The following is a 27,796-nucleotide window of genomic DNA, read 5'->3' on the forward strand; positions in this document are numbered from 1 at the left end:
TTGCTTCTTTGCAATTTCTCTAAAGGAAAGACCGACACTTTTAAGGGTTATAATGTTCTGTCTGTCTTCCTTTATTGTCTTTTTCTCGCCATTATGATAGCAATATACTACTTCCTGCAGTGCAATATTGTCCAAATAATGCTTCAGAGGGTGTAGCAACACAGTCTGTTCCAACACTGCTTTTATGCAGACAGAGGGTTTGTAACTAATCAACAAAAATGTTGGGACACCTGCAGGAATTGTTTGCATCAACTTTCAAGGCTTAATTTACTTCCATTGATGAAGAACAGCTGCAGTTCCTAACCCATTACTTGTTCCCTGAAAAGGGCCTTTTTTAACAACTCTGAAATATACATTATTTTTCAGTTTTTGGTAACCTAAACTTTTATGAAACCTCTGGTGGTTTACCGCTTAGTTTTGTACCATTTCAGGTTATTCACTGAACTTGAACTGCTTAAATTTCAGTAAAAACTGAAAAATGGGGGCGTTTAAAACTTTTGACCGGAAATGTATATATCTGGTGTGCACAAGGATATGTTCCGAACTTGCTTGCGAAGGCAAGGCAAGACCAAATTCTATAAAGTGTGTTAGACCATGAAATAAAAGCATCACAATTATATGAAATATCAACAAGTCGGTAGACTTCTTATGTAGCGATGGCCTGCGTGGCCACTCCATTGGCTCAATACAACATAAACCCTCAAATATATATATATTTTTATTTTTTTTAATATCAAAAAAAAAAAAAATCTACCAACATAAAACTTGTAAACCTATAAATTACCTATCAGTCATTTGTCGAGCACTCCCCATCCAATAACACTCATTAAACTTTGGGATATCATCGCTGAACTCGAAAAATGAGACCCCAAAAGTGCCCATTTGCCATTCTTCTTCTTCTTTTCTGACAGACCAACTCAAAAAAATTTCAAGCTACGAACTTGGATTTAACACCAATATACTGCATCTTATAGTGGGAAGATGCAAACTGATCATAATTTTAATAGCTTGAAAGGATTCCACAAAAAGTATGCAAAACTGCATTCCTTTGTGAAGGAATGCAAGAGGAAGAGATCAGAGGGGTGGGTGGGAGTACGACTGTCAATCAGGCGGATGGGGGCGGGGCTGCTACACATTTGCCCAAGGGCCAATCAGACAATTATGGGTACGATTAATGATGGAGTATTATTGGGGTTGTGTGTCTATAAAGTACATACTAATAATACACATGCATGAACTACGAGGGATGCCTCTTCATGATAGTTGTAGCCAACGGAATTCAGGGACAAAATCTTTCCCACTCTTCCCTGCTGCACAGATTCATCAGGGAAGCGCAGTCACGATCATAGCAATCAGTCCCAATTAACCGGTCCATTCCCTCCACCCACCAGTTCATGTGGGGCAGGCACAGGCCAATCAACACAAACACACATTTCTAAAAAAGTATGGACCATTTATAATGTTCGATCGTCTATAAAGTAGGTACAGTACCAATACAAAGTCAGCATGTCGATAAGGTTTTTACTGCAACATTTGTAAATCGGTAGTAGAACATAGTTAATAAAGGTGCCCTCATCACAAACTCTTGGCAAAACACTTTAGAATGAGAAACTGCCATTATCTTAATTTAGTCACCAAATTAGCTTCAGCAAAGATTGTGCTCCGCTTCAAATTCCCCTTCTGCACCCACATCATTCCACCCAAAATGGAGAGGGTGGGGTGGGGGAGGAACTGCTCGTGTTTAATATAACACGAATCCTGGGAATAAAAAAAAATATCCATGCAATTCTCCAGCATTGTAAACACATTTCACAAAAAGTAATGAAACAAGTAATAGAAACATAAAAAACAAAAATATTTTTAAAAATAATAATTTTAAAAAGCAAAATCATGTCGGGATAGTCATGAGAAATTATCATGTGAAACCATCCCCACATCTTTCTTTGAAGTGGTGTGTGTGTATGTGTGTATGTGTGTATGTGTGTATGTGTGTATGTGTGTATGTGTATGTGTATGTGTATGTGTATGTGTATGTGTGTGTGTGTGTGTGTGTGTGTGTGTGTGTGTGTGTGTGTGTGTGTGTGTGTGTGTGTGTGTGTAAAGTTATTTTGGGCACATATCTGTACTTTGTTTACATACTTTTTGGAATACCATTCCCACATCCTTTTGCTTTTTAAAAAACGTTTTTATTCCTTGTAAATGTTTGCACTGCAAGTTCCTGCAATACTTACACCTGGATGCTTTTAGAAATAGCGACACAAATGTTGAAAGAAAAGACATCATCTGCAAATAGTAATTCAACATTCATTAATAAAGGATCAAATGTCATCAGTTACTGCTGTATTATGTGCAAAGTGCACACATACACACACACACACACACACACACACACACATTAATGAGGTTTTGGGTCATCAGAGAAACCGGGATGCATGTGAGAAAGCAACTGTTCCTCTTTGTGGTCACCTTGCACACCTATACACAAGATGTGTGGCTCAGGAAATGAAAATGCAGCACAGTCAGTGCTGTGATGGGAATAGCTGAATATGTGCCCATCCTGTGGTCAAAATATTTATTTTCCAGATAAATCTTATGGCAAAAAAAGTTTAATACAAGCAAACCAGGTCAGGAAATAAACTGTAGTTATTGTGGAAAACATGATGACTTTCACAGGACAGAAAAATGGTTCAGTGGAGATGACAAGTTAATACAGAATACTTCTCAAAGCAAAAGAAAAATAAACATCAAAATACATGGAAGGAGCACACACACAACAATTAAGTGTTATAAAAGATTATTTTTAAAAGTCTTTTACTTCATTCTACATCCTCATTGACACTCACCGATAGACATGCAACGTTTCTGAAGTACAACATGCTGTCCTTCGATTAAACCTGTCAGCGAAGCGATGGGTACGCACACCTAGTGCATACTGTATGTGTGTGTGTATATATATATATATATATATATATATATATATATATATATGTATATATATATATATATATATATATATATATATATATATATATATATATATATATATATATATATATATATATATATATATATATATATGTATATATACAGTCAGGCGCCACTGAACGACGGGGTTACGTTCTGAGAAACGCGTCGTTAAGCGACGTCGTCGTTGTGCGAACATTATTTTTTTTTCGTTTTCGAACATCGTACTTACACAAAACTACATACCTCGGCTATATGGTATAGCCTATTACTCCTCGGATACAAACCTGTACAGCATGTTACTGTACTGAATACTGTCGGCAATTGTAACACGCATCCAAGAGAGACTGAAGACACGTTAGTTTTACCTTTGTGCTGTTAATGACGGCCATCGGTGTTGTTCGCAGCAGCTTACTTTTAAACTGCTGGATGAAATGAGTTGAAAACTGGTGGTTGTACTCAAGGTAAGTCCAGCAAGGTTTTAGTCGATAAAAAAAATTCAGTCCTGGGGGTTCATGATGTAAGGAGGACCCCATTTTTCTCTGTGTATATGATATAGTGCTGCCTGGTGGGTGCCAGTATTCCAAGTCATTAGAAAACATGCCAGAGACATAATAAAAGTGGGGAGTGAACCCATCTGCACACATGGACGGGTTCTTTTCTTGTAAAGCCAGTTATTCTTGGCCTCAAAACATGTCTTTATTTACGTACGTGACCAAATCATGTCCTTTATGTCAGCTCTCAAAGTTTACACATCAACATGTCCTGTTTCACATAAACCGTGTCTGTGAGTTAATCTATTATTTGTAATATCAGTCTGCGTTGAACTGTTCGTTATTTTTCCTGAGTCAGTGGATTCCGAATTGAGGCATGGTCAAAACGCTGAGTGACAAAAGCACATTATATCTCCTGTTAACACTTGCACTACCTGCGTGTTCATGACATCACAATCAAGAATAGCGTGCGAATGGCACATTGCCTCACCACTGATGTGTGGCACAAATGCAGGGAATACTAAAGCTGTGCAACTATTAAACTACAAGACCCATTTTACTGCTCGTTGGTGGATCATCATCAACAGTGTCGAAGTCGAAATAACCATACCATGAAGTTACAAGGACCCTTACAATTGAAAGTTACAAGAATCCAATGCAGTTGTAATGGAGATATTAACAAAACATGGGGAAATAACCTATGCTAATATTTATTTCACATGTTCAAGGTCTTTGTTAAGCATTGCAAGTTGAAAAAGAAATTGCCCTTCTCTTCAAAAAGCAAGTCACATTGCCAAGAGAAGGCACCTTGACAGAGTTTCCAAAGGAGAAATAAAATTTCGTAAAAACAAAACAAAAAACAACAGGAAAAAAACATTTCCCAAGATGCAATAAAAATATATATATATCTATCTATATATATATATATATTTTGGTAACATAATAACCACACTGCCTCTGATGACACCAACTCCCATCTGCTAATGTGACATCGCAGGTGTAACGTACTGGGAGAAAGGCTCTTCAGGAACAGTCTGGAAATTTTCATCATCTTCCATAGGAACAGGATGGAATCTCATAGAGTCGCTTTCAAAGTGCACCTCACATGGTGAAGCATGAACCTCGACAACGTCATCACTCTCAGATATCTCTGAAGGTACTCGTCTGTACTCCAAAGCATTTCCAATGCACATGGATACCTGGTGCACTGGTTTGACAGAGAGTTCGATCTGTACCTGGTCACGGTTGTCAGAAAGTTGTCGCTCAATGGGAGAAAATACTTCTTTGATGGGGATAGTAGTGTCACCGTTGATGCTCGACCGGTCAGGACTTTCTGTTGGCCGTCGATACATGGACATTAGAGTACACAACTCTTGGCAATCTGAGGGCGGGGATAGAAGGAACATTATCAAATTAAATGGTGGAAGAAGAGATGGTGGAAAATAAACACGAAATGCAGGGAAAAAGAAAAATGAAACACCTTAAAGTAATAACATAAGTATGTCAAGTAGAACATACACAATTGGTTGTCCTTCACATCTGAAGGTCATTCACATGAACCAATTGAACCACCTGGTGAATTTCTTTTGAGTGCAGAAGCTGATACCCAGACAGCAACCACACTCTGAGATAGCACACAGTGTAAATGGGTGACAAGGGACGTCGAAGACGATCAGATCACTTCCTATCAATAGGACATGCAGGAATTTAGAATTTGGCCAGGGTGACAGCAATAACACTGACTCTTCGCGAAGGACACCTTGGGATGTTTAACATCCACCAACTGATGCTGGCAGACAGGACACCCAGTTTAATGTCCATCCATGGGATGGCACACATATTGATGCATTGCTCTGCCAGTGATGGGAGTATCTTTGATGAGAGATTAAGGTGAAGTAGGTAGAGATTCCAACCCAGGATAAACAGCTCAGAGGTGAGTGCCTAAGCTATCCTGTCAGCCCGAAGGAGAAGTAGATATTACATAATGATGCAGTAATGGCAAATTTTGACCCGTTCTTCTCCTAGCAACTCGAATATCCTTTTCTCTCCAACTGGCACACACACTCTGTTCCTCTCTATCCCACCCTTGCACCCCTACCAAACATTTTTTTTTCTCAATGCTATTACTCCTGCTCCCCTAAAAAAATTCTCCAATCCGGATTAGGATCTACACCAAAATCGAATCAATTCGTCCTTGTTACACACCTAACTAATCCAACAAGTTTTGTCTGAATCTGTCCACAACCTTTTGCAACCCCATGCTATTTTTCACTTTTGGACCTCTCAATGGCGAAGAATCACTTTAAAAAAAAACATTCTAATATCTGGATTTTCACCAAAATCTAATTAATTTGTCCGTGTCAGACACCCAACCTTTCCACCAACTTTCGTCCAAATCCGTCCACAACGTTTTGAAATCTCGTGATTATATATATATATAGTTTATGGCTCTCTCTCTCAATGGTGAAGAATCACTTTAAAAAAATTCGAGTATCTGGATCCAGATCCGGATCTTCACCAAAATATTATTTCATCCTCGTCACACACTCAACCTGCCCACCAAATATCGTCCAAATCCATCCTTAACTTTTTGAGATATCCTGTTCACAGACAGACAACGGTGAAAACAACCTCCGGCCACCTTAGGTGGCGGAGGTAATAAAAGTAGATCAGCAAAAGTGAATGAAAAGTAAAACTCGAGTGAAGTCGATGGTGTGCCATCACAAGTCCCCATGCTTCCCACCTAAAGCAAATTTGAAAAATGCCAAAAGGTTCTACCTGAAAGGACACAGTATCAAATTTTGTATTAATAAAAAAATTATGTTTTGATCCCTGTGACCCTAAGACCCACCCGACGGGGAATAAACTGGCGACAAATCCAAAACCTTGTTACATATTTCATGCGGTCCCTGATGTTGACTGCATGTACAAAGTTCATTTAAAATGTGCCTGGAATTGCATTTTAAGGTATTTGATCTTTTCACCCCAACCCAGGGGGTGGTGGCACCTTTGTGCCATGCGGTGATCATAAATACCAAACGTTTAGGAGGAGATAACGTGATGGACTGACAGACGGACGGAGCCGATTACAATACCCCATTTCCTTTTCAAAAAGTGTGGGGATAATAAACCAACAAACAAGTTTACCATAATGACAAAAATGAATGTTTCGCAAAAAAGAAATTTGTTGTCATTGACGATTACTTTCTTGTACTAACCTATTGTTATCCATTTTGAATTGAATGAATATAGTAGTTCCATTGTGCTATTCCGAAAATGGAGGTTGATGACTTCCATAGCAGTCGATAGTCAGTAATTCGACAGAAACTAGCGTCACCTGGCACCATCAAGATCAACTTGAGAAGATATTGGGGGGGGGGGGGGAACAAGTCATTAACTCGCCTCCAGCATCCAGTGAGTCTTCTGGATAAACACCCTCCGAAGCCGATGTGAAGTCGTCGCTTATTGCTGGGGAAACAGTCTCCACTTGGGGTGTTGTACAGCTCTTATCACATGCATTGTCAATCGTTTGTGACCTGCACTCTGCAGCACTCAGAAAAGTTTCTTCAGGTAATGACCTCAGCTCTCCTGGTTTTTCCCCAACGAGCAGGTATTGCTCATGACTTTGCAGGCAATTTGTACATTGACCCTCTGCGCAAAACCCATCTTCCTGAATGTCATGGTGTACCACCAAGCAAGTGCTCGTTCGTTTACCAGTGCATCCTTCACAAAGCAGCTGTTTTTCACATTTACCAATGCACGTCTTGCATGTCTCTGAAATAGTCTTCACATTGTTCATACCCTATAAAGAGATGATTCATTATGGTCGTTTTGGAGTACCACTTGGAATAAAATAAAAACCACATACGAGCAAGCAATCAACCGCAACATTGGAGTTAGACTACATTCTACCCAAAGTTTCCTTTTTTCATTTAAATATTGGCAACGTAAGAGACCTTACATTTATAATGCATACCAAATAGTGCTACAAGTAATAAAATGGGTCACAATGGAAACTTTAAAATGAAAAATGTGCTCCTAAAAGTTAAAATGACTCAAGTGGTATCAAATTACCTTTGGTCCAACTCTTCTGAATTTCTTGCAGAAGCCTGAAAATGCATGAAGAAATGAAGACAGAGTTAAAATGTCAACTTACAGCATTCTGAATAAGGTCCAGAAAAATTAAACAAGAGAGGTTGAAAAAGAGTTGTGCAATTAATGAGGTAGAAACCCTAATCTTTCAGCATCAAATGGCATCACAATAGGAAATTAGAGTAGGTTTAGGCCTTAATCTTGAATGGAAAAAAAAAAGTCTTAAACGTCAAGGCTCGTAGAACGGATGGAATCATCGGAACATTGATCGAAGTGTGCTAACCGCTATGAGAAGCAAGAAGCTGATATTTCGGGGTTTAACCATTTGTCTTAGCAAAAACAAACAAACAAACAAAAAAAAAACCAGAAGCATATTTTGCTCCAATGCAGAGTTAAACGCATCCCCGTTTGGGTTTTTCATTTGCTCCAATGCATCCTCGTTTGAGTTTTTATCTGCGATTTTATAGTTATAAGAAAGACATTGTTTGGGCTGACAGGATAGCCTCGAGGTACGCACACTAACCTCTAAACTGTCTTGCCTCGGTTTGATTCCAGACCCAGCTATAAAACGTCAGCCCGATGTTTCACAGGCAGGGCGATTCATCAATGTGTGTGCCGTCTCTCAGATGGATGATAAACTGGGTGTCCCATCTGCCAGCATTAGGTGGGGGATGTTAAGCATCCCACAGTGTCCTTCACGAAGAGTAGGCGAGCTATCGTAGGCACCATGGCCAAATTGCAAATTTCTGCCCTTACTATATGAACGTCAGGCCTGGGGAGTCAGTTCGTGACGACTCGGGACAAGCTCCCCGCAGCTGGCCCCACAAGAAAAGTGGGATAATTGCGGCCATTGAAGAAGAAGCAGAAGGAAGACATCGTTTGTATAATCAAGCATTATATTGCAAGCTTCTGTTTATCCTCTCACTTATTCAGCTGAATCAATTTGACCATATGAGCCACCTAACTGGTTCTGTGTCGGGCCCATAGTGCCCAAGTAGGGAGTGTCGTTTCGCAATGCCTTCCCCAAAATTGCAACGTAGCCTTCTGAACCCCTCATGGGCCAGCTCAACCCCCCCCATCATGTGACACAAGATAAAATCTCATTGTATAAATTGGTGAAGAGATACACAACGCCTTGATAAAATGGGAGATAACTATGTACCTGAGATGCTCTTATGCTTCCAGCATGTCATAATGCTCAAAAGGAGAACCACAAACAATACTGCAACAACGATTATGACGACTGGATTTATTTTGATGACAGATCCTGCAGGAAACACAAAGAAGCACATCTCAATTATTTGTCATATAGAAAAGAAAAGAATAAAAGAAGCAATGAAAAAGAAAATCAGAAAGGACAGAATCGAAAGACAGCAAATGCTGGAAGTTCATGATTACCTTGTTCCAGAAGATGCACTATCTTTTCAGACTTAACATGTGTTGCATTGCGTGATTGAACAGATGTCGTTGTCAGAGTTGTTGTCGACACCACTGATGAAGTAGTTTTCTTGTCAACATCGGTGATGGAGCATACCGTGTCCTTTGCATTTGTTCCATCATGAAGATGAAGCTTACCCAGGGCAGTACAACTGAAGCAAAATAGATTTACACTTTAATTAAAAGATATCCATCATGTTTGGAGCAATATTAATGAGAGGAGCACAATATATTGTTACGGTTGTGGAAATTCGCATTACACCATAAAGAGTCCTCAGGTGAGATAGCTCGATAAGTCCATGTGTAGTTAGCCCACACCCGTTGTATAGAGGGAATTTATGTGATCCATTCGGGCTGCGATCCTTCAGTTGGTCGTTTTTCTTTCTCTATTATTAATTTGAACAAGAACAAAACAAACCAACAACGACGCTTGTGGGTTTTTCCTGCCATTTTCCCCGCACTCGGTGTGAAGGAAGGGGGGAGGGCAGCTCGCCGCCGATTGGTGGATGAACAGCATGAGGCGGTCGGGGTGAGGGAACGCCCCTTTTTGGGAACCTTCTCGAAGGAGGATGGAGCCGAAAACGGGGCGGGGCGAAGGGCTGAGCCTGCCCCTACAAAAGGGACGAACGAGTTGGTCTTCAGTTTTTTGGGTTGGTTCGGAGTTCAGTTTTGGTTGGTTCGGAGTTGGTTTGAGTTCGGAGTGAGCCTTCTGGTTTTTCGTGAGCTCGTTGTTCCTGCCCTGTTCTGCGATCCTCGCACGAGCCCTGGGACCCCGTGCGCGAGCGCGGGAAGTAGCGCCGAACGAGCCCTGTCCGTTCCCCCCAAAACCCCGTCCGAGCTGCCGGGCGGACGACGCGAGCTACGCGCGGGACGAGCTCGGTGCGCCACGCCAGGAGGAGACAAAGGAGGGACTCGAGGCTGCGGTCTCCCAAGGCTGGACGACGCGCCCAGGGAAGTCGCGACTTCCTTTTCTTTTGGGGTTTTGTGTAAATGTCTGTGGGTGGTGCCAGTCTTGTAAGTAGAAACTGTGTAAGTGTTGCCGTGTGTAAATAATTCCCTTTTATTCGGTTTTAACTCTTTCCTCGCTTTTGTTGCATTTTGACTGTATGGCTGTATATACGTGCTTGTCTGTGTGTGTGTGAATAAAGTGCATGGCTTGTTGAACTGTTTTCCTGCTTTGCTTCATCTCCTTCCTTTTATTGAATCTCCATCTTGCATCACGTAAGGGATTGATAGTGGGTTTAAAACGCCCGGTAATTAATCGGAACCGTCAAGGCCGACGATAACTCCGCTCGGTTATCCCTGTAATATGGAACGAACCGCTTAAGTTGTTCGTGTCCGGAGTCGGCCTGTGGCGTGGTACGATCACCCGGTCGACCACTCGCGCAGGTACTTGGGTAGGTCGAATTTGGCGAACAACCCTATCCTGCGCGGGTGGGCAATTGGCACGATCGTGGTGAGGTTAAACCCCCACCCATGACTGGCTCCGGGCGATAGTTCCCGGAGGGTCACGACTGACTTGTCCGTCCGGTGGGAGACATGTCGCGATTCGAGTTACGTGGCCGATCGCACGCCGGCGGGCGCGAATTCGCAACAATGTATATATATATATATATATATATATATATATATATATATATATATATATATATATATATATATATATATATACACATCTCCAGAGTACCATACTCTTCACAGAGTGTCAGCACCACTGAAACAGCTTCCTGAGCAAGGGTTATACTGCATGGTTTGCCATTGCCTTCCCAGCAGTAGTTAGGGCATGAATTAATTTGTTCAGGGTGCCGGCGATAGCTTGCCGACTGTTCACAAAGGATACCGTTGGGTCTTTAACGTCCACCAACTAATGTGGCAGCCAAGATGCCTGTTTAATGTCCATCGGAGGGACGGCACACACAATGATGAATCACCCTGCATGTAAAACACCAGGATGACAGTTTATAGCTGGGTCGGGATTCAAACCCAGGCAAGACAACTTAGAAGCAACTTTGAACCTCTCCACCATCCTGCCAAATTGAATGGGAAGCATGGCAACAAAATATTATTTGTTTGATACTCACTTTGAAAGCCTTCTACTTCTAGCCTCACCAAGGTGACATCTTCGTATGGTTATGGAGTATGAAAGCTCTGACTGACACAGGATGGTCAACTTTACATGTAAAGTACTCCAGTACTACCTTAAACTCATCATCCACTCAGACATTCTTTGTTATAAAGAGTGGGTCTCCAGGTTGGCTCAAATGGATGAGCTTCTGTATTGCAATCTTGTGATTGAGAGTACAAATTCCAACCATGCTGTGAAGGCAACGGCAAACCACCCCAATGTTTTTCACTGCCCAGGAAGCTTTGGAGGCACCATCTCCTCTTTATGCCTGGTGTTGGCTTAACGGTTAGGATGTTGGACTTGGAATCCGAGGATCCTGACTTCAAATCCCTCTCGGCTGTTGAATTAATACGAGGTGGGGTTGACCAGCCTGTCATCCTTCCGAGGTCGGCAAAATGAGTGCCAGCTTGCTGGTATCCTGTGTCAGAGTGGCGACCCGTCCAAGATTGTACCCAATAGCAAAGGAGACTGCTTAAGCAGCACCAATGCTCTGCACAGAGTATGGTCCCAATGGATGGATGGATCTCCTCTTTAGAAGATAGCACTTAGACTACCATGGGGAAGATAACTCGTGATAATAAATGGTTCAATGAAAATTGGCTCAATATTAAATGTAGCCACATCTATATTTGGAACAGGGTGGCACAACATTGAATGAGACATCAAAAGTGAGTGCTATATGAAAAGAAAACAAACGACCAAAGAGAACTTTTGCATCCAAATAAACTGCCTCCTGAATTGATGAAGAAATAGCAGCAGGGTAAATCCACCTCAACTCTTTGCAACTCGAACACACCAAATAAGAAACATTGCTTCCTCAAAGAATGGGTGACTTTTTTAACACAAGGTTAAGGCTCATGGAAGAGCTCGGACACATCACGGATCACAACAGAACAGAATAACACGGTGTAACATGAATGACCGCACTGTGGTTACAACCTGCGACAAAAACATATATTTATTTTTTGCCTCCTTTGTCCACTCAACTACCTCATCCTTGCTCACGTCCCACGTGTCCATGTGGTGAAAGATGGGTCTGAGAATAAAAAGAACAAGTCTGGAGACTGCGATGGTTCACGAGCAATGTACACGGTTCGCCTTTTATATTTTTTGACCTTCGAGGGGACGCCACGGGCAAACTGGCGGGAATCGGGAAAAACTTAAATGATGAAAGTTGTAGTACTCGAAGAGCACTACTTGCATACCAACTTTCATTCGAAACAGTTGAAAACCCTAGGAGCTCGATGCCCAATTTATTAATTTTTTGACATTTTCTAAGTTCGTGATCTTGTGACCTTGACCTTGGGACGAAAATGAAAAATCGAGCTCCATGGGGCTATGCAGGTCCCATTGGGCTTACCAAATACCAAAACCCCTGCCAGATTTGACAAACCCCCTCGGAGAAGATGCAATTTGAAATCGGCTACCCCCTAAAATGGGCGGAGCCACACCCATTCTCAGGAAAAAAAAAAAAACAACTAGATCATGATACAAACCTCGCACCCTAATTTTATCAGGATCGGATCAAAACCCACGGAGCTATGCTCGGGACAGACAGACAGACAGACACACACCCATAACGAATATAGTGGTCACTTACTGACTCGTGAACCAACAATCATTACCCACGGCTCATATTACATTCTCCATTCTGTCTCATTAACCTTCAGCTGGGTCTGTCCCATGTGTTCTCTTCCCACGTGAATGAATAAGAGTAGGTAGACAACATTCATCATTATTCCAAACAGAGATTTACCTTTATATCTGTTTCCTCCATTTTGGTGTGTGTGTATATGTGTATGTGTATGTGTATGTGTATGTGTATGTGTATGTGTATGTGTATGTGTATGTGTATGTGTATGTGTATGTGTATGTGTATGTGTATGTGTATGTGTATGTGTATGTATGTGTATGTATGTGTATGTATGTGTATGTGTATGTGTGTGTGTATGTGTATGTGTATGTGTATGTGTATGTGTATGTGTATGTGTATGTGTATGTGTATGTGTATGTGTATGTGTATGTGTGTGTGTGTGTGTGTGTGTGTGTGTGTGTGTGTGTGTGTGTGTGTGTGTGTGTGTGTGTGTGTGTGTGTGTGTGTGTGTGTGTGTGTGTCTAGCCCACTCTTGTGCCCTCCCGTTCTCTCTGTGGTAATAAACCTTTTGTTCACAAAGACCTGTACGTGGTCATTCGAGGTATGGGACTTCACCATTAAGTGCGAGTTAATTAGCTTTAAAAATCCCGTAACAGGCCAATTGGGAAACTCGCATTTTAAAGCACTCTTAAAAGAGCTGAATAATCACAAGGTCACAGATGTTTAACCCAATTTGGGGCTGTTCAAAAATTATGTAAGATTATTTTTTAGGGAGGTGTGCAAGGGCTTCATTAAACCTTACTAATAATTTTTATTCAGCATACGACTAGATTTTTCAGGGTCCCTCATCGTAATTAACATTAGACACAAACAAAGCCAATGGAAATCTGACGCAGAAAACACAGACAGTGAATAATCAGCAGAGGCCTCCAGGCCTGTGTTAGGTCCACCAGAAAACGAAGATGGCGGCCATGCAATTTCATCTGGGTGCCATGGTCAAGCGACAGATGTGGGTGTGGTCCAGCAGCTGTCCGACCAATTGGTGCACATTTCAAAAATCAACGCCAACAACAACAACAACAACAACAATGCAGAGCTCCTGCAGACCTGCAATATGTCGCAGGTAAAAATCGGTGCATTGGGGCAGAGGAGATAAAATAAAATAAAAATCACAACAGTAGGGTCGAGGGACACAACAGAGGAACAATGGACATGGGGAAGACTCAAAGGGAGGGGGGAGGACATAGATTGAACAAGATGGATACAAGCTCAAACACAGCAAAAAGAGGAAGGGGGAAAAAAAAAACCACGCTCGAGATTAAACAGAAATGAAACAAAACAACGAATAAGAGGGTGAGGGAAAAGGGGCAACAGCAGCTGGAAAGGAAGGTGTGTGCTTAAAGAGGGTTAATGAGGTTAGAAAACGAGGATGGATGGGGGATGACCTGAGGTTGTGAACAGCCATGGAGGGAAAAAAAAAATCAATCAGATTGAACAGACAGGATGTTGTTTCCACAGGCGACAGAACCGAAGAGAAAATCGTGGAGGTGAGCAGTGAGCCTGGATTTGGGGACTTTGCGATTGATCACACTTGCACAATTAATTTTTGTAAATTATCTATAGTTAAAAAAAGAAAAAGAAGCACTATTGTGATGAAGTTTCTATATTAATTTTATAGGGTGGTGCCAATGTGCAGTGCAAACCTTTGAGCTGCCTGGTCTGTGTTCGACTTCAGACTATAAACTGTGGCGTTGTTGCTTCACAGGCATTTCTTCACAAAGTGCGTCGTCCCTAAGATGCATGTGAAGCCAGGTTTCTTGTCTACGGCACTAGTTTATGGATGTTAAATATCCCAGTCTTTTGAGAACAGTAGGTGAGTTATCACAGACGCACTGAACAAATTACAAATTCCTGCCACCTTCAGTCAAATGCCAGCCTTGGCCAGCTGGTTTGTCGGAGACTTGGACCAAAAACTTGCCTTGAGTGACCACACATGAAGGTGGGAATAGTTGGGGCCATTAACGAAGAATAGGATAAAGTTTCTACATTACACAATGAAGTAGCCAAATTTTTTTTTCAAAGGCATGGTCACTCACTTTGGTAAAGGTGATCTTTCATGGTAACAGGGTGACAAAAAATTTGTGGTTGCGGGATAACTGAACTTATCGTGAATAATAAACTAAGTTGGCTAGTTTGTGTTAAATTCCCTAAGGAATAAGATTCCAATTAAAACTAGAATGGCACTCGGCAGAGCGCACACCTTCACCATGCTGAACAGTTTACGATTTGTATCCCACTGATGGCCATGATCGAAATCCGGACCTCAACCAAAATCTAATCGGCTTGTTCTGGTCACCTACCCAACTCATCCACCTAGTTTTGTCATAAAAAACTACATGGATGCACAACTTTTTGAAATATCGTGCTATATATCGTATTTTGACCCCATCACTCAATTATGAGGAATCATTAAAAAAAAAATTGGATCCACATCTGGATCTTCACCAAAATTTAATCAATTTGTCCTCGACATACACCCAACCTATCCACCAAATTTAGTCCAAATCTGTACAACTTTTTAACATATCCTGCTCACAGACAAACAAACAAACAAACAAACACACAGACAGGGGTGAAAACATAACCTTTGGTGGCAGAGGTAACGAGGTTCCTGATGTAGTAAAAGCAGGGGGGGGGGGTACTGCATGTTGCATACATCCTTTGGATACATGAAGTAAAATAAATTATGAAGTTTGCATTTAAAGTTGTGCACATTAATAAGCACGTGATACCTTTGTATTCAAATAAAATAGGCCATAATATTATTGTTGAGCAGACTGTTCATATTTTGTGCCAGTACTCTGAACAAATGCACTGTTTGAAGAAAGTTGTATAATCAGCCAAGCAAAATTAGGTGAAAGCATTTTCAACACAGACATTGCTTGCATTGGCAAATGAGTATTGAGATACTTTATAATTGTGATAATGGCAGACAAAATAGAAAGCACAGAATCCAAAGGTAGAGTACCTTCAGAAAGTATTCACACCACTTACTTTTGTCACATTTTGTTGTGTTGTAGCCTGAATTTAAAACGGATTAAATTAAAAAAAAATTGCCACTAATCCACACAAAATACCCCACAATGATGAAGTGAAAACATGTTTTTAGAAATTTTTACAAATCAATTGGAAATTAAAACCAAAAATGTCTTTCATCAATAAGTATTCAACCCCTTTGCGACGACACTGCAAATTGAGCTCAGGTGCATCCAATTTCCTTTGATTATCCTTGAGATGCCCCTACAACTTGATCAAGTCCACCTGTGGCCAATTCAATTGAGTGGACATGACTTAGAAAGAAACACACCTTTCTTTCCAAGGTCTCACAGTTGACAGTGCATGTTGGAGCAGAAACTCCACCATGAAGTCCAAGAAACTGTCCATATAACTACAAGATAGAACTGTGAGGAGGTATAGATCTGGGGATAGGTATAAAACAATTTCTAGAGTGTTGAAAGTTCCCAAGAGCACAGTGAGCTCAATCATCAGGAAACGGAAAGAATATGGAACTACTTCGACTCATCCAAAAGCTGGCCATTCTACCAAACGGAGAAACTGGGCAAGGACCTCGGTAAGGGAGGCGACCAAGAACCCAATGACCACTCTACCACAACTACAGAGTTCCTTGGCTGTGGGGGGAGAACCTGCTGGAAGGACAACAATCTCTGCAGCACTTCACAAATCTAGGCTTTATGGGAGAGTGGCCAGATGGAAGCCACTCCTGAGAAAAAAGGCACGTGAAAAATTCTCAGAGCATGAAGCAACATATTCTGTAGTCTGACGAGACGAAAATGGAATTATTTAGCCTGAATGCAAAGCGCTATGTCTGGCAGAACCTGAGCACAACTAATCATCTAACACCATCCCTATGATGAAGCATGATGGTGGCAGCATCATGCTATGGGGATGCTTTTTAGCGGCAGAGATTGGAAGACTTGTAAGGATAGAGGGAGCAATGAATGGAGCCAAATACAGGAGAGCTAATGGAATGGAGCTTAAGGAGAACCTGCTTCAGAGTGCAAAAGACCTTCGACTGCGGCGAAGATTTACATTCCAATAGGCCAATGACTTCAATCATACAGCCAAAGCAACACTGGAATAGTTTTAGAACAAGAACATCAAAGTCCTTGATTGGCTCAGCCAAAGCTCAGACTTGAATCCCATTGAGAATCCGTGGAAAGACTTGAAGATTGCCGTTCACCGACACTCTCCATCCAACTTGACAGAGCTTGAGCAAATCGACAAGGAAGAAAGGAAGAAAATCCCAAAATCCAGATGTGAAAATCTGATACAGACATACCCAAGAGGACTCGAACCTGTAATCACTGCCAGAGGCATTTCTACAAAGTATTGACTCAGGGGTTGAATACTGCTATGTTTGTGGGGTAGATGGAGGAACTTCATAGTAAAGGTGGGATTGTATAGGATGCGATGGTCTGTGGACATGTAGGAGACATCTCAATGTAAATCAAGTAGGGAAACTGAGCTAAAGTGTTACATGTCACCACACAGGGGTGGTGCTGTGTTAAATTTGGTAGGGTCGAAGGCTAATTTCTCCCAGTATGTGATTGTCCTGTGACCTTTTTCTGTGTTTCGATAAAAAGGAACCATGTCCTTAGAACAACGACCGAGCTGGAGATTTCCGAGCAGGCGAAAACCCGCTTCCAGGAATGACAACTGGTGAGACCATGCCCCTGGGGTGGATGATGGATGGGCGTGACGTCAGAGGGAAGGGACCAGGATAAAGGCAGGATCGGCAGTCAGCACACAAAGAGGAGCTTGGAGGGAGGTTCTGTGAGGAACGCGATTGAGACAGAGGCTCTCAGTGGCCACCCTCGACATTACGGAAAAGGCAGCATGAATACTGTTGTTCGTTCATGTGAATTTGCATGCGTGATGGAGCAAGATGCTCGCCATTGACCGTCATGTGAGACCACGCCTTGGAGCCTCGCATTGTGCCATTGGGGAAGAAGGTGGTGCCATTTTGCAGAGGAGCGGCGTTAGCAAGCGTGATTGTGAAAAGAGACTGTACGGTGGTTCCTGGGCCCTTAAAAAAGGGACCAGCTGCACAGACTACCTCCCGTACGCTTCCCGCCAAGAACGGCTGGGCGCCATTTTGCGAGTTTCCCCTGCAGGACGACGGAGGTTCGGCCCCCCAAGCTCATAAGCGACCACTTCTGCAGACAAAGCGAAGTGCCAGAAGAAAGGGAGGGAATTTTTTTTATCTTTTCCCCTTGTCTGTTTTTGTAACTGCGTGTGGAGGCACCCAAAAATTAGGTTTAGTTCACTTTATGTTTCATTATTATCCCATTTTGATTTATCTCCATTATAAACATCTGATTTATGCCATTAAGCCATTTTTTTAAAATTAAGATCGCTTGTGTCTGTCTGTCGTGGGTTCGAGTATAAACCCACGTCCTCCGTCCTGGGGAGCGCCGTCTGTCTGGTATGTACTTGCCACCCTCCCGTCACGCGCCATAATCTCCAAGGATCACATGTTCGCCTCAAAAGGGAAATCGTTCGGCTATTCGTCCAGGTCCGTCTGAAACCGGGTGGACATTACAATACTTATGTAAATTAGGTATTTCTATATTTCATCTTCAATAAATTTGTAAAAAATTCTAAATACATGTTTTCACTTTGTTATTATGGAGTATTTTGCATAGATCAGTGAAAAACAAATTTTATTTAATCCATTCTAAATTCAGGCTGGAACACACAAAAAAAAAGTGAGAAAAGTAAAGGGGGTGTGAATACTTTCTGAAGGCACTGTATTCTTCATGCTTGACATGAGATGGAAGAATTCTCCAAATTTGTGGAGGCACTGAAGTTCTTCGCCTCAAGCAAGAAGATACCTGCAAAGCTGCAGATGCATCAACAAACTACATGATATCAAGTAATCTCCACTTTTACTTCCTTCCTCCATGCCTCAATGTCTCCCACGCCCATATTCCTCAAGGTCACCCTCTCACTCTCGGAATATTGCACTCACTTTGCATGATTCTTGCAAGCTTGCTCACGTCCTCCTGGAGACCAAGTACCTTTCAAGCAAAGTCTGCACCGATCATCCTGCACCACTGATTGCGAGAGAATGCATTTTGACGTCAGGTAAAAAACTTTTTAACGCGTCGTTAATATCCAGCTATGTGAGGCTGGATGAAACACGGAGAGAAATAGAAAAGGTGGCTGTGATGGCGAGGTGTTTCAATTACCAAATGCGTATCCTTTCGGACATCCACACACGATGTTAGAGGTGTGGTTACATGGAGACAATACAATCTTTGATGCTGCTGTCAATGAAAGGAACATTTTGTTTCAACAAAACACACAGCACGAGTAATATTATGAAGAAAATGAAAACAACGTTACATATTGGCTGTTTGTTCTTTTGTTCATGAACAAATAACAAATCAAGTAAGAAGGCTCATTCTGCATAAATCAGTGAATTCAGAGCAACAGATTCAAAAAGTATTTACCTCGATTACAGCTCTTGCACCTAAAACAAGATTCCTTTTTGCTGTCGCGTGGCATGTAGAACCCACGTGGACAAGTTTCACATTCACACTTTTCTGGTTTTTTCATGTACATGCCTAAAATGGAAGGATCACCAAAGGATGGTGAAAACAAGTCAGGCCATAAATGCAGACGCAGATTTTGTGCATAACATGGTATGCTGCAGTTGAAACTGGTATCATGCGACACGATGTTGATCAAAGCATGCTAACCACCATGGAAAGCGAGAAGCCAACATTTCAAGCATTAATCCTTCCTCGGTGAAAAAGAGCTCCGATAAAGCTCTTTGGCTCTGACGAGCCCAAGATACACATCACCAAAAATATTACTTTCCTCAAATAGAGAATGGACATAATTGCAAAGAACAAGACAAACCACTGAAAACTGCCAAATTCATTCATAATAACCATGAAAATGTGCTTGGAAAACTTTTTAAAACTTGGAACTTGCCATTCAATAAACTATCAAACAATAGCTCATCTTGTATATTATTTCCGAGTTTGTGGTTTCGTGTCGCGCTATGTTCGACTTTGTTCTGCGCTTGAGTAACGTGATATTCGGCTTACATTATCTCAAAGACCATATGAGGTGCATGGTACAAAAAAAAAGTAAATAAAATGGTTCTGAAACAGTGAAATCGTATTCCACTTACTGCATTAAAGTAAAATTACAACTGATACTCTGCATCAGTTCCTTTCTCAAACACACCCACCCCAACATGTCGCGCAGAGCGCGGGTTATGCTAGTTTTCAATAAAAAATTGGTTATCTCGGAGTTTTGGGAGTATATCAACAAAGGATGAGTAGAAAAGGTTTGATGACCTTTTCAGGAGGAGATAATGAGTCAAGATAGATACAAGAGTGAGGGTAGTGTCAGGAGGAAGAGGGAAATAAAGAGATTTGGGAGGGTGTAAATTAGGGTTGTTGAATAAAGAAACAGGGAAGTTGAAAAGGAAATGCACGACTCAAAACAAGGAAGGACTATAGCTGTGTGTACTGTAGGTTTTTAATGCTCATAACAGCTGCTTTGTTTTTTTCTGATTGACAAACCCCCGTGATGGGAAGATATTGTGATAGCCCGTGGTCGAGGTTCACCGCGAAGGGAAGTGCTCGAGTTCCTCCCAAACACCCGGTCCTGAGGGAACTGGCCACGGACAACTCCGCAGCTCAGTGGGTTGATAATTAAACACGAATTCCGATTGCTACCACTAATCCTGGCAGGGTGTCACTACTTGACGTGATTACCTTACATTTGGACAACAGTATCAATGGGGGCTCATGCCCTTGATGCGTACTCATCTTATGGGACATTTTCACAAAAGCGGGTCAGGTAACGGTAAAGAACAAACTCAAAAATCAACTTTCTTTGATATTCTCAAAATAGTGCTTGAACCCCTTATAAGGCCTAGAAAAATGTTCAAATGATGTCAGCAACGCAGGATCACCATAAGGCCTCTGCACTGACTAGGCAATATATGCTTGATAAAAATTCTCGGACAGTCTTCACCGTTACCTGACCCGCTTTTGTGAAAATGTCCCTTATCTTACCTGATCAGATGCAGCCGAGCGGAGCTGGAAATTATGCACTGGCTAATGTGCAGAGCCAATTGATGGGGTATAATTTCCCAGCTAACAATACGTGTGGACTACGCTGTATCAATGGAGGAAAAGACATGATGAACTGGGTACATTCATAGTACAGGCAATTTTATTATGAGCAAGGGCAAGGAAAGGTATGTGGCACAATAAGAAAGAAATTAAACAAGTGAAAGTACGTGCAGCAGGGAAGCAAGGACGGGGGAGGTGAGGAAAAAGAAACGCAATGATTTACAAAAGCAATGAGACAGTGCAGAGTTATACCGATTGGTGCCAAATTGGAATAATCAACGGAAGGGTAGAAAAGCAAGAAAGGAAGATGAAAAAAAGAAGCGAGTAATTACATGCCCTCTCTCTCAACGTGCATGTCCCAGAAGAACCGTGCTCTCCTGCACTGAGGGAAAGGCAAGAGAGAACTGGTACGGGGATAGCGGGATGTCGCCGGATTATGAGGATGCTGCACTCCGCTGGGTCACATGCCGCACCACCTCGAGACCAGCCCCGAAAGCAGCTGTTAGCACACCAGAGAGCAATTGTCCAGAGTGTTTGAAGCCGTAGAGAGATTTACAAATAGCGCCAGAGCTGAGCAGGTTCAAAGCTGCCAGCAGGATATTTATATACCCCCAAAATGGGGCTGAATCCATGTCTCAGCGGGCACAGCCATGCCGTGTGAAGATCAATCCCCTCCAACCTCGTTCGGAATGCACCAGACTCATTCGTAACAGACCTAGCCTGCATCATTTCCTCAGCGCACCAGCCGGCCAGAAGTGTCTCTTTTGTCCTTGAGACAGGGCATGGAGTGGAGTTCCCGACTTGCCCTCCCCCCCCCTCTTGCTCTCCCCTCCCCTCATGCTGCCTTGCCTTCCCCTACCCTCCCCTCATTCTGCCTTGCCCTACCCTGCCCTCCCCTCACACTCCCTTGCCCTGCCCTCCCCTCCCTTCACACTGCCTTGCCTTGCCCTCCCCTCCCCTCACACTGCCTTGCCCTTGCCCTTCCCTCATGCTCACCTCCACCCAAAGCCCCTCCACTCCTCATGGACCTCTGGGTGGTGTCCGGGCATTGTTCAGTATGACTGACCTGTTTGAACGTGCTGTTTTAACACACCCAATTCCGTTCAATCCTGCACCGATGCTGGCACAAGGGGGCAACCCCCCCCCTCCTGGCTTTCCTTCAAGTCCCCCTATCAAATGCATGTTTTCCACTCACCACAAAACACACCCCCTTACCCTCACCACTACCCCACTCTCTCCCCCATCCCTCCCTTCTCTTCTCTTTCTCCCCCCCCACCCCCATTAATATTCCCGTCAGCGAAGCAATGAGTTGTATTTGCTACTTTTTAACAAAAGATCCTCTTCATGTCACAATTCACTCCCGACTTCATAAATGTTGTCAAAATAGTCAAAATTACAAATCTCTCAATAAGACCTTTGATAAACAACAACATTTAATAATCATTGCACATCTCGACACATTTAAACTTTACCTGACGTTGCTGAAGTGCACATTTTGAGAGATTATACTCTAATATTATATTACATTGGATATTACATTAGAATCAAAAACATTAGATAATATTATCTTTTCTCATCTTATGAAGGTAGGAATTGTCCCACATAAAATACATATTTTGCAGGGCAAAGGAGAAGAAGAAGAAGAAGAAGAAGATGAATCAGCTTAGAAGTATTCATTTTTGATTGTGAGTGGCCTTGTACATATTACAACAGCATAGGGAGGGAGAGATTAAATTAATCAAAATGAAAATGAGAAAAGGGAAAGGATTGTTATCATTCCATATGCAGCCTGTGGCTGCTGAATGCGTCGTTGCTGAGAGCACGGCTGGGCCACTGAAGCAGTGACATTTGTTTCCAGTAAGCTGGTACTCATTTTTCCAACCTCGGAAGGATGACAGGTTTAATCAACCCACCTGGTATTATTTAACATCATGAGTGGGGTTCAAACTCAATGCCCTAATATCTCAAGCCAGCCACCTTAACCATGAGGCCAACACCAAGCTTGAGGGAATGGATTAAGGGATAGAAATAGAGGGGTAGGGAGATGAAAAAGGAAGGAAGGATGAAAGGAAAAGGAGAGACCCATCTCAACCCACCCCAATCCCTCCTCCTTCGAAGTTTCCAGTTTTACCTCCTGCGAGTACCCTTCTGTATCCATCCTCTCTCGCCCCCATTCCTCCCTACATCCATTGTTTGTCCAAGTCTGCCTTTTACTTTGCTGTTGGTGTCCCCCCACCCCTACTGTTCCTTTTCTCCTGTTGCATCCTGATTATCTACTCACACAAGCTCTTCCACGAGCCTCGACTATGTATACAAAAAAAGGTCAAAAATGCCACTGTTTATAAGCGGTGAAGCCACTTCATCATTTGACCATTTCCTTCCGTCTGTCAAAAATAAAGAAGAACTTCTCTACCCCAACGTATTTAATTTTAAAAGGAAAAACTAAATAAATGGGTCCTGAAGGGGTGATCCTGGAGTAATCCTAAAGGGGTAATCCTAAAGGGGTGATTCTGAAAGCTTAGAATTAGATTACTCTTAGAAAGCTTAGAATTACCTTTAGGATTACTCCTTCAGTAATTCTAAAAGCTTAGAATTACCTGGCGTTGGCTTAGCGGTTGGGTTGGTGGCTTGGGATCCAAGGGTCCTGAGTTTGAGCCCCGTTGGCCAAGGAAATTAATACACCAGGGGGTTGACTCAGCCTATCATCCTTCTGAGGTTGGCAAAATGAGCACCAGTGAACTGGTAATAGGGGCACTGCATCAGTGGCATAGCCGCACCCCTAACCAATGATGCAACCAGCAGCCAATAAAACCAAAAACAAAGGCTGTACACGAAAGGAATAACAGTGCTCTAAATACATATCATGTGGACCACTGTGTGGATGCTTCTGACAGTTGTACAATGTCCTTTAATGAAACAAAGTTGCTCAGAAAAGCAATAAGCATCTTTCCATCAGCGATTACGAGTGTGAAGCCAGCAGCGTTGTCTCTAAAAATAGTTTGTTTGTCAATCACAAGTCACAAGGTCATGTCCGTATGATCAAAAAACGTCAAGGAAATACATGTTTGGAAGAAACGTGTTGCTCGGTCACACTGAACGCAGCGGTCAATAAAACAGCACCTCGGCTGTTGAACTTGGCAACTGGCAAGGAAACCAGAACTTGGCAAGGAGACTCCAAATTGTTTTCCCTCGACACTATAAAAGGGATGTTTACCAATTCATCACAAAATGAAAAGTTACTCCCCTACCCCTTCCTTTTATGGATCGTACTTGTAAATATGCAATTAATTATCTGAATCGACACAAGCATGCTATTGTACTTCGACACTTGTGTCAATTTGGATTGGACAGGACTCACTCATTCTGTACAAATGAGATGGTAATTTTAATTTGGTGTTAATTATGGAATGCAGCCAGATAGAGATTTTTTTTAATGGGATTACAGCTGTGCTAAAATCGACTATAGCTATATGCCAAGCTCATCAGAGCCTGTTTACATGGATCTGGGCTCCCAGGAATACGACCGAGTCAAGTCGGAACACAAGAGTATAAACACATGTAAGGACAAGTTTCATTTTATGTGTTCTAAGGTTCACCGAGTTGTCACATGAATCTCTCACACACACGATAACCAAGACAAGATAATAGACGACTTCAGGCAGCAGGTGATGTATAAGGGGGGGGGGGAGGGAGGAATGACATAACAACCCAATGCATTCTGGGTGCTAGCTTTGTGACGTTGCTCATCTCTGAAATGAGCAAGGCAATCAAACAGAAAAACCCCCTCAAAGAAGGTTCTTTACATGAAATTCCACCGGAAAAATTCAGACAAAAAAAAAACATCGCACCATATTTCAAAGAATACCTGCAGACGAGAAACAAGAATGACTCAGAACAACAACAACAAAACCCCTTATCTCCACCACCAAAGGTTATGCTTTCACCTGTTTGTTTGTTTGTCTGTCTGTCTGTCTGTAAGCAGAATATCAAAAAAAGTTATGGACGGATTCAGATGAAACTTGGTGGACAGGTTGGGTTTATGACAGACAAATTCATTAGATTTTGGTGAAAATCCAGATATGAGAATTTAAAAAAAGTGATTCTTCATCATTGAGAGATGGGTTCCAAAAATGATAAGCGTATAGCATAGATGGACGGAATTCTAAACTTTGGACGGAATCGGACGAAACTTGGTGGATGAGTTGGTAGGTGACAATAACAAGCCGATTCGATTTTGGTGAACGTCTGGATGCAGATCCAGCTCATCAGTGGGATACAAGATGTGAACTGTCCGGCCTGGTAGAGGTATGCGCTCTCCCGAGTGCCGCTGGAGTTGAGAATCGTTTTCCCTTTTTCACCTTTCACTTCCGGAAACCCTTTCTGAAAAACACCAATGTCCGTTTTTGTTTCTTTACATAGAACTGCAGTATTTCACACCCACATCCCATTTGAGGTTTGAATGATGTTTATAGCTTGCCCCTGTTTCAAAATACCGTACTTCACCTGGTTCCACCTTCGTGAGGGTTTTTGTAAGATTATGACATTAGCAAATGCCCGATATCGATAAACACCCAAAATGAGAGAATAAGAAGTCAGCAAAACCAACTTTGGTTTGTATGTTTTGAAACTCGCCAGTCCAGTTTGCTCTTGCGGCTATTGTGCAACAAAACCACGGCATTCAGCATTTTGTTTTCTCGATGAGGAAAAAGGGGAACAGCACACAAGGATGGATGATCCTCCTCACAGAGTCGGGCGCACAGGGCTGATGAGGTTGTTTCATTGGTTAGGGGGCACAATCCTGGATGGGTCGCCACTCCGACACAGGATACTCCACTGGCTCACTTTTCCCAGCAAGCTGGTGTATATTTTGCCAACATTGGAAGGACTGATGGCTTGAACTCAGGACCTTAATATCCTAAACCCACTCCGTTAACCATTAAGCCACCATAGATCTAATGACACAGAGGAGGAAGTAATTTAAAATAGAGGTTCATGGGCACACTTTTTTCTGTGAGTGGGGTTGGAGGTGGGGGGAAGGGGAGGATTGGAGGAGAGGTAAATGCGACTAAATACATGAACAACTGAAGGAAATATACATTTTTTATCATTGTATTTCTAATCGGAGTACTGTGGCGTTCAAAAAGTTCTCGGAGTGAGAAATGGCAGGCCAAGAAATATGGTCCTAAAGATTATATACAAATATATATATAATGCAGACAGATACTCGTGAGAGAGCTCTGGGATGTAAATCATGATGAGTCAAACGTTTTAATGCGAGAACCAATCCTGGCAGGATCGCTACGCCATCACAGGATACTATACTGAAGGCGATTATACGAGGAGGAATTTGCAATTTGTTCTGGTTGCCAGGGATAGCTCATCTACTCTTCATGAAAGATACCGTGGAGTCTTTAACAGCAATAAACTAATGCTGACAGACGGGACACCCAGCGTAATGTCCACACGAGGTACGGTACACCCATCAATGCCTCGCCCTGCCTGCGAAACACCCATTTGACAGTTTATAGAGGAGCCGGGATTCAAACTCGGACTAGACAGGTCAGAGACGAACGTGCACACCTTGAACCTATCCTACCAACACAATATAGCATTAGTAAACGAGAAATATTTCCTTTGCAATTATGTACTGAACTAGAACGGCACTCTTCAACATCAAGTCATTGACCGATATATGCCTCCGCATCATTACACAAGCATGTCCCAAGTTTGATTTAAACCCATTTAGCTGTCCTCAAGCATCACATTTTTACTTGAGATGACCTTTGACACACAAGTTAGCATGACAACAGAATTTATACCTCATGGGATTTTGTGACCTCTTGACCCCATAATCTAATGAGTTCAGATTCGTATCGCTGTACATACTTGTACCAAGTTTGAGTTCGATCCTTTCAGCCACTCTTAAGTTATCGTGGTCATGAAAACCTATCATGGATGAACAGACGCACGGACAGCTGGACGGGCAACAGGAGAACATAATGCCTTTGGCAACTTCATCGACAAAGGCATTAAAACTAGAGGGGCAGCACTCGGGAGAGTGCAAAACCTCCGTCGCCAATACTGCTGGGTCACTCAAGTGAACCTTATATCTTATTCATTAAATATGATGTCAACAGTGCTGACAGTTATAGTTCTTTTCTCCAACATTTTTTTTTGGGGGGGGGGGGTGTTGGAAATCACTTAAGACATGTAGAAATGCAAAATAAAAAAAAGAAATCGAAATTTTGTTGAAAAAAAAAGTTTCAAAAATTTTTTTTTCTCTAACAATTTCTTTTAGGGGGGGGGGGTGGTTGGAAATCACTTAAAACATGTAGAAATGCAAAAAAAATTTTCTCTAACAATTTTTTTTGGGGGGTAATTTTTTAAGGGGGGGTTGGAAATCACAAAACATGTAGAAATGCAAAAAAAAAACATTTGAGGGGGGGGTTGGAAATCATTTAAAACATGTAGATATGCAAAAAAAAAAATTCTTTTTTGGGGGGGGGTAACAATTTTTTTGGTGAGGGGTTGGAAATCACTTAAAACATGTAGAAATGCAAAAAAAAAAAAAATTCTCAAAATTTGGGGGGGGGCCCCCCCAAGTCCAAAATTTAATGGCATGATCCCTGGACCATACCTAACCCCCCACCAAGTTTCGTCGAAATCCGTCGAGGAGTTTTTCCATAATACTGTTCACAAACAAACAAACAAACAAACAAACAGAAAGGGGTGAAAACGGTAACCTCCATCCATCTTCGAAGATGGCGGAGGTTAATAAGAAGTTGGCATCCATTGGAGCGTTGTGAAAATTTTGTTTCAGATAACCTTAAGAATGTACAATTGGTTGTCTGCATGCTTGACACTCCACGTTTTAAAATTACGAGTCAAATGATATGGAGCTCAAAGCAGC

At 42.1% G+C, this 27,796-nt stretch overlaps 1 protein-coding gene across 9 annotated transcripts in view; it reads right to left on the minus strand.

The window, feature by feature from the left end:
* Window positions 1-2,164: 2,164 nt before the first annotated feature.
* Window positions 2,165-27,796, minus strand: part of LOC147030008 (uncharacterized) — a 35,270-nt gene continuing 9,638 nt past the window's right edge. For 5 of the 9 annotated variants that reach the window (XM_085873634.1, XM_085873631.1, XM_085873636.1 and 2 more), the window contains 8 exons: window positions 19,243-19,356; window positions 18,979-19,056; window positions 18,759-18,843; window positions 8,949-9,139; window positions 8,713-8,817; window positions 7,533-7,567; window positions 6,861-7,260; window positions 2,165-4,839 (listed from right to left, as the gene is read on the minus strand). In XM_085873634.1, the coding sequence (XP_085729760.1) occupies window positions 4,439-4,839; window positions 6,861-7,260; window positions 7,533-7,567; window positions 8,713-8,817; window positions 8,949-9,139; window positions 18,759-18,843; window positions 18,979-19,056; window positions 19,243-19,356 (1,409 nt within the window). In that variant the 3' untranslated portion in view covers window positions 2,165-4,438. Of the gene's footprint in view, window positions 4,840-6,860; window positions 7,261-7,532; window positions 7,568-8,712; window positions 8,818-8,948; window positions 9,140-18,758; window positions 18,844-18,978; window positions 19,057-19,242; window positions 19,357-21,218; window positions 21,386-27,796 lie in introns of all 9 variants that reach the window. The other 4 variants (XM_085873632.1, XM_085873635.1, XM_085873629.1 and 1 more) reach the window with 3 other exon arrangements.

Source organism: Eptatretus burgeri, chromosome 3 (genome assembly GCF_056783735.1).
Source record: "Eptatretus burgeri isolate ZD-2024b chromosome 3, Ebu_testis_v1, whole genome shotgun sequence".
Lineage (NCBI taxonomy): Eukaryota > Metazoa > Chordata > Myxini > Myxiniformes > Myxinidae > Eptatretus > Eptatretus burgeri.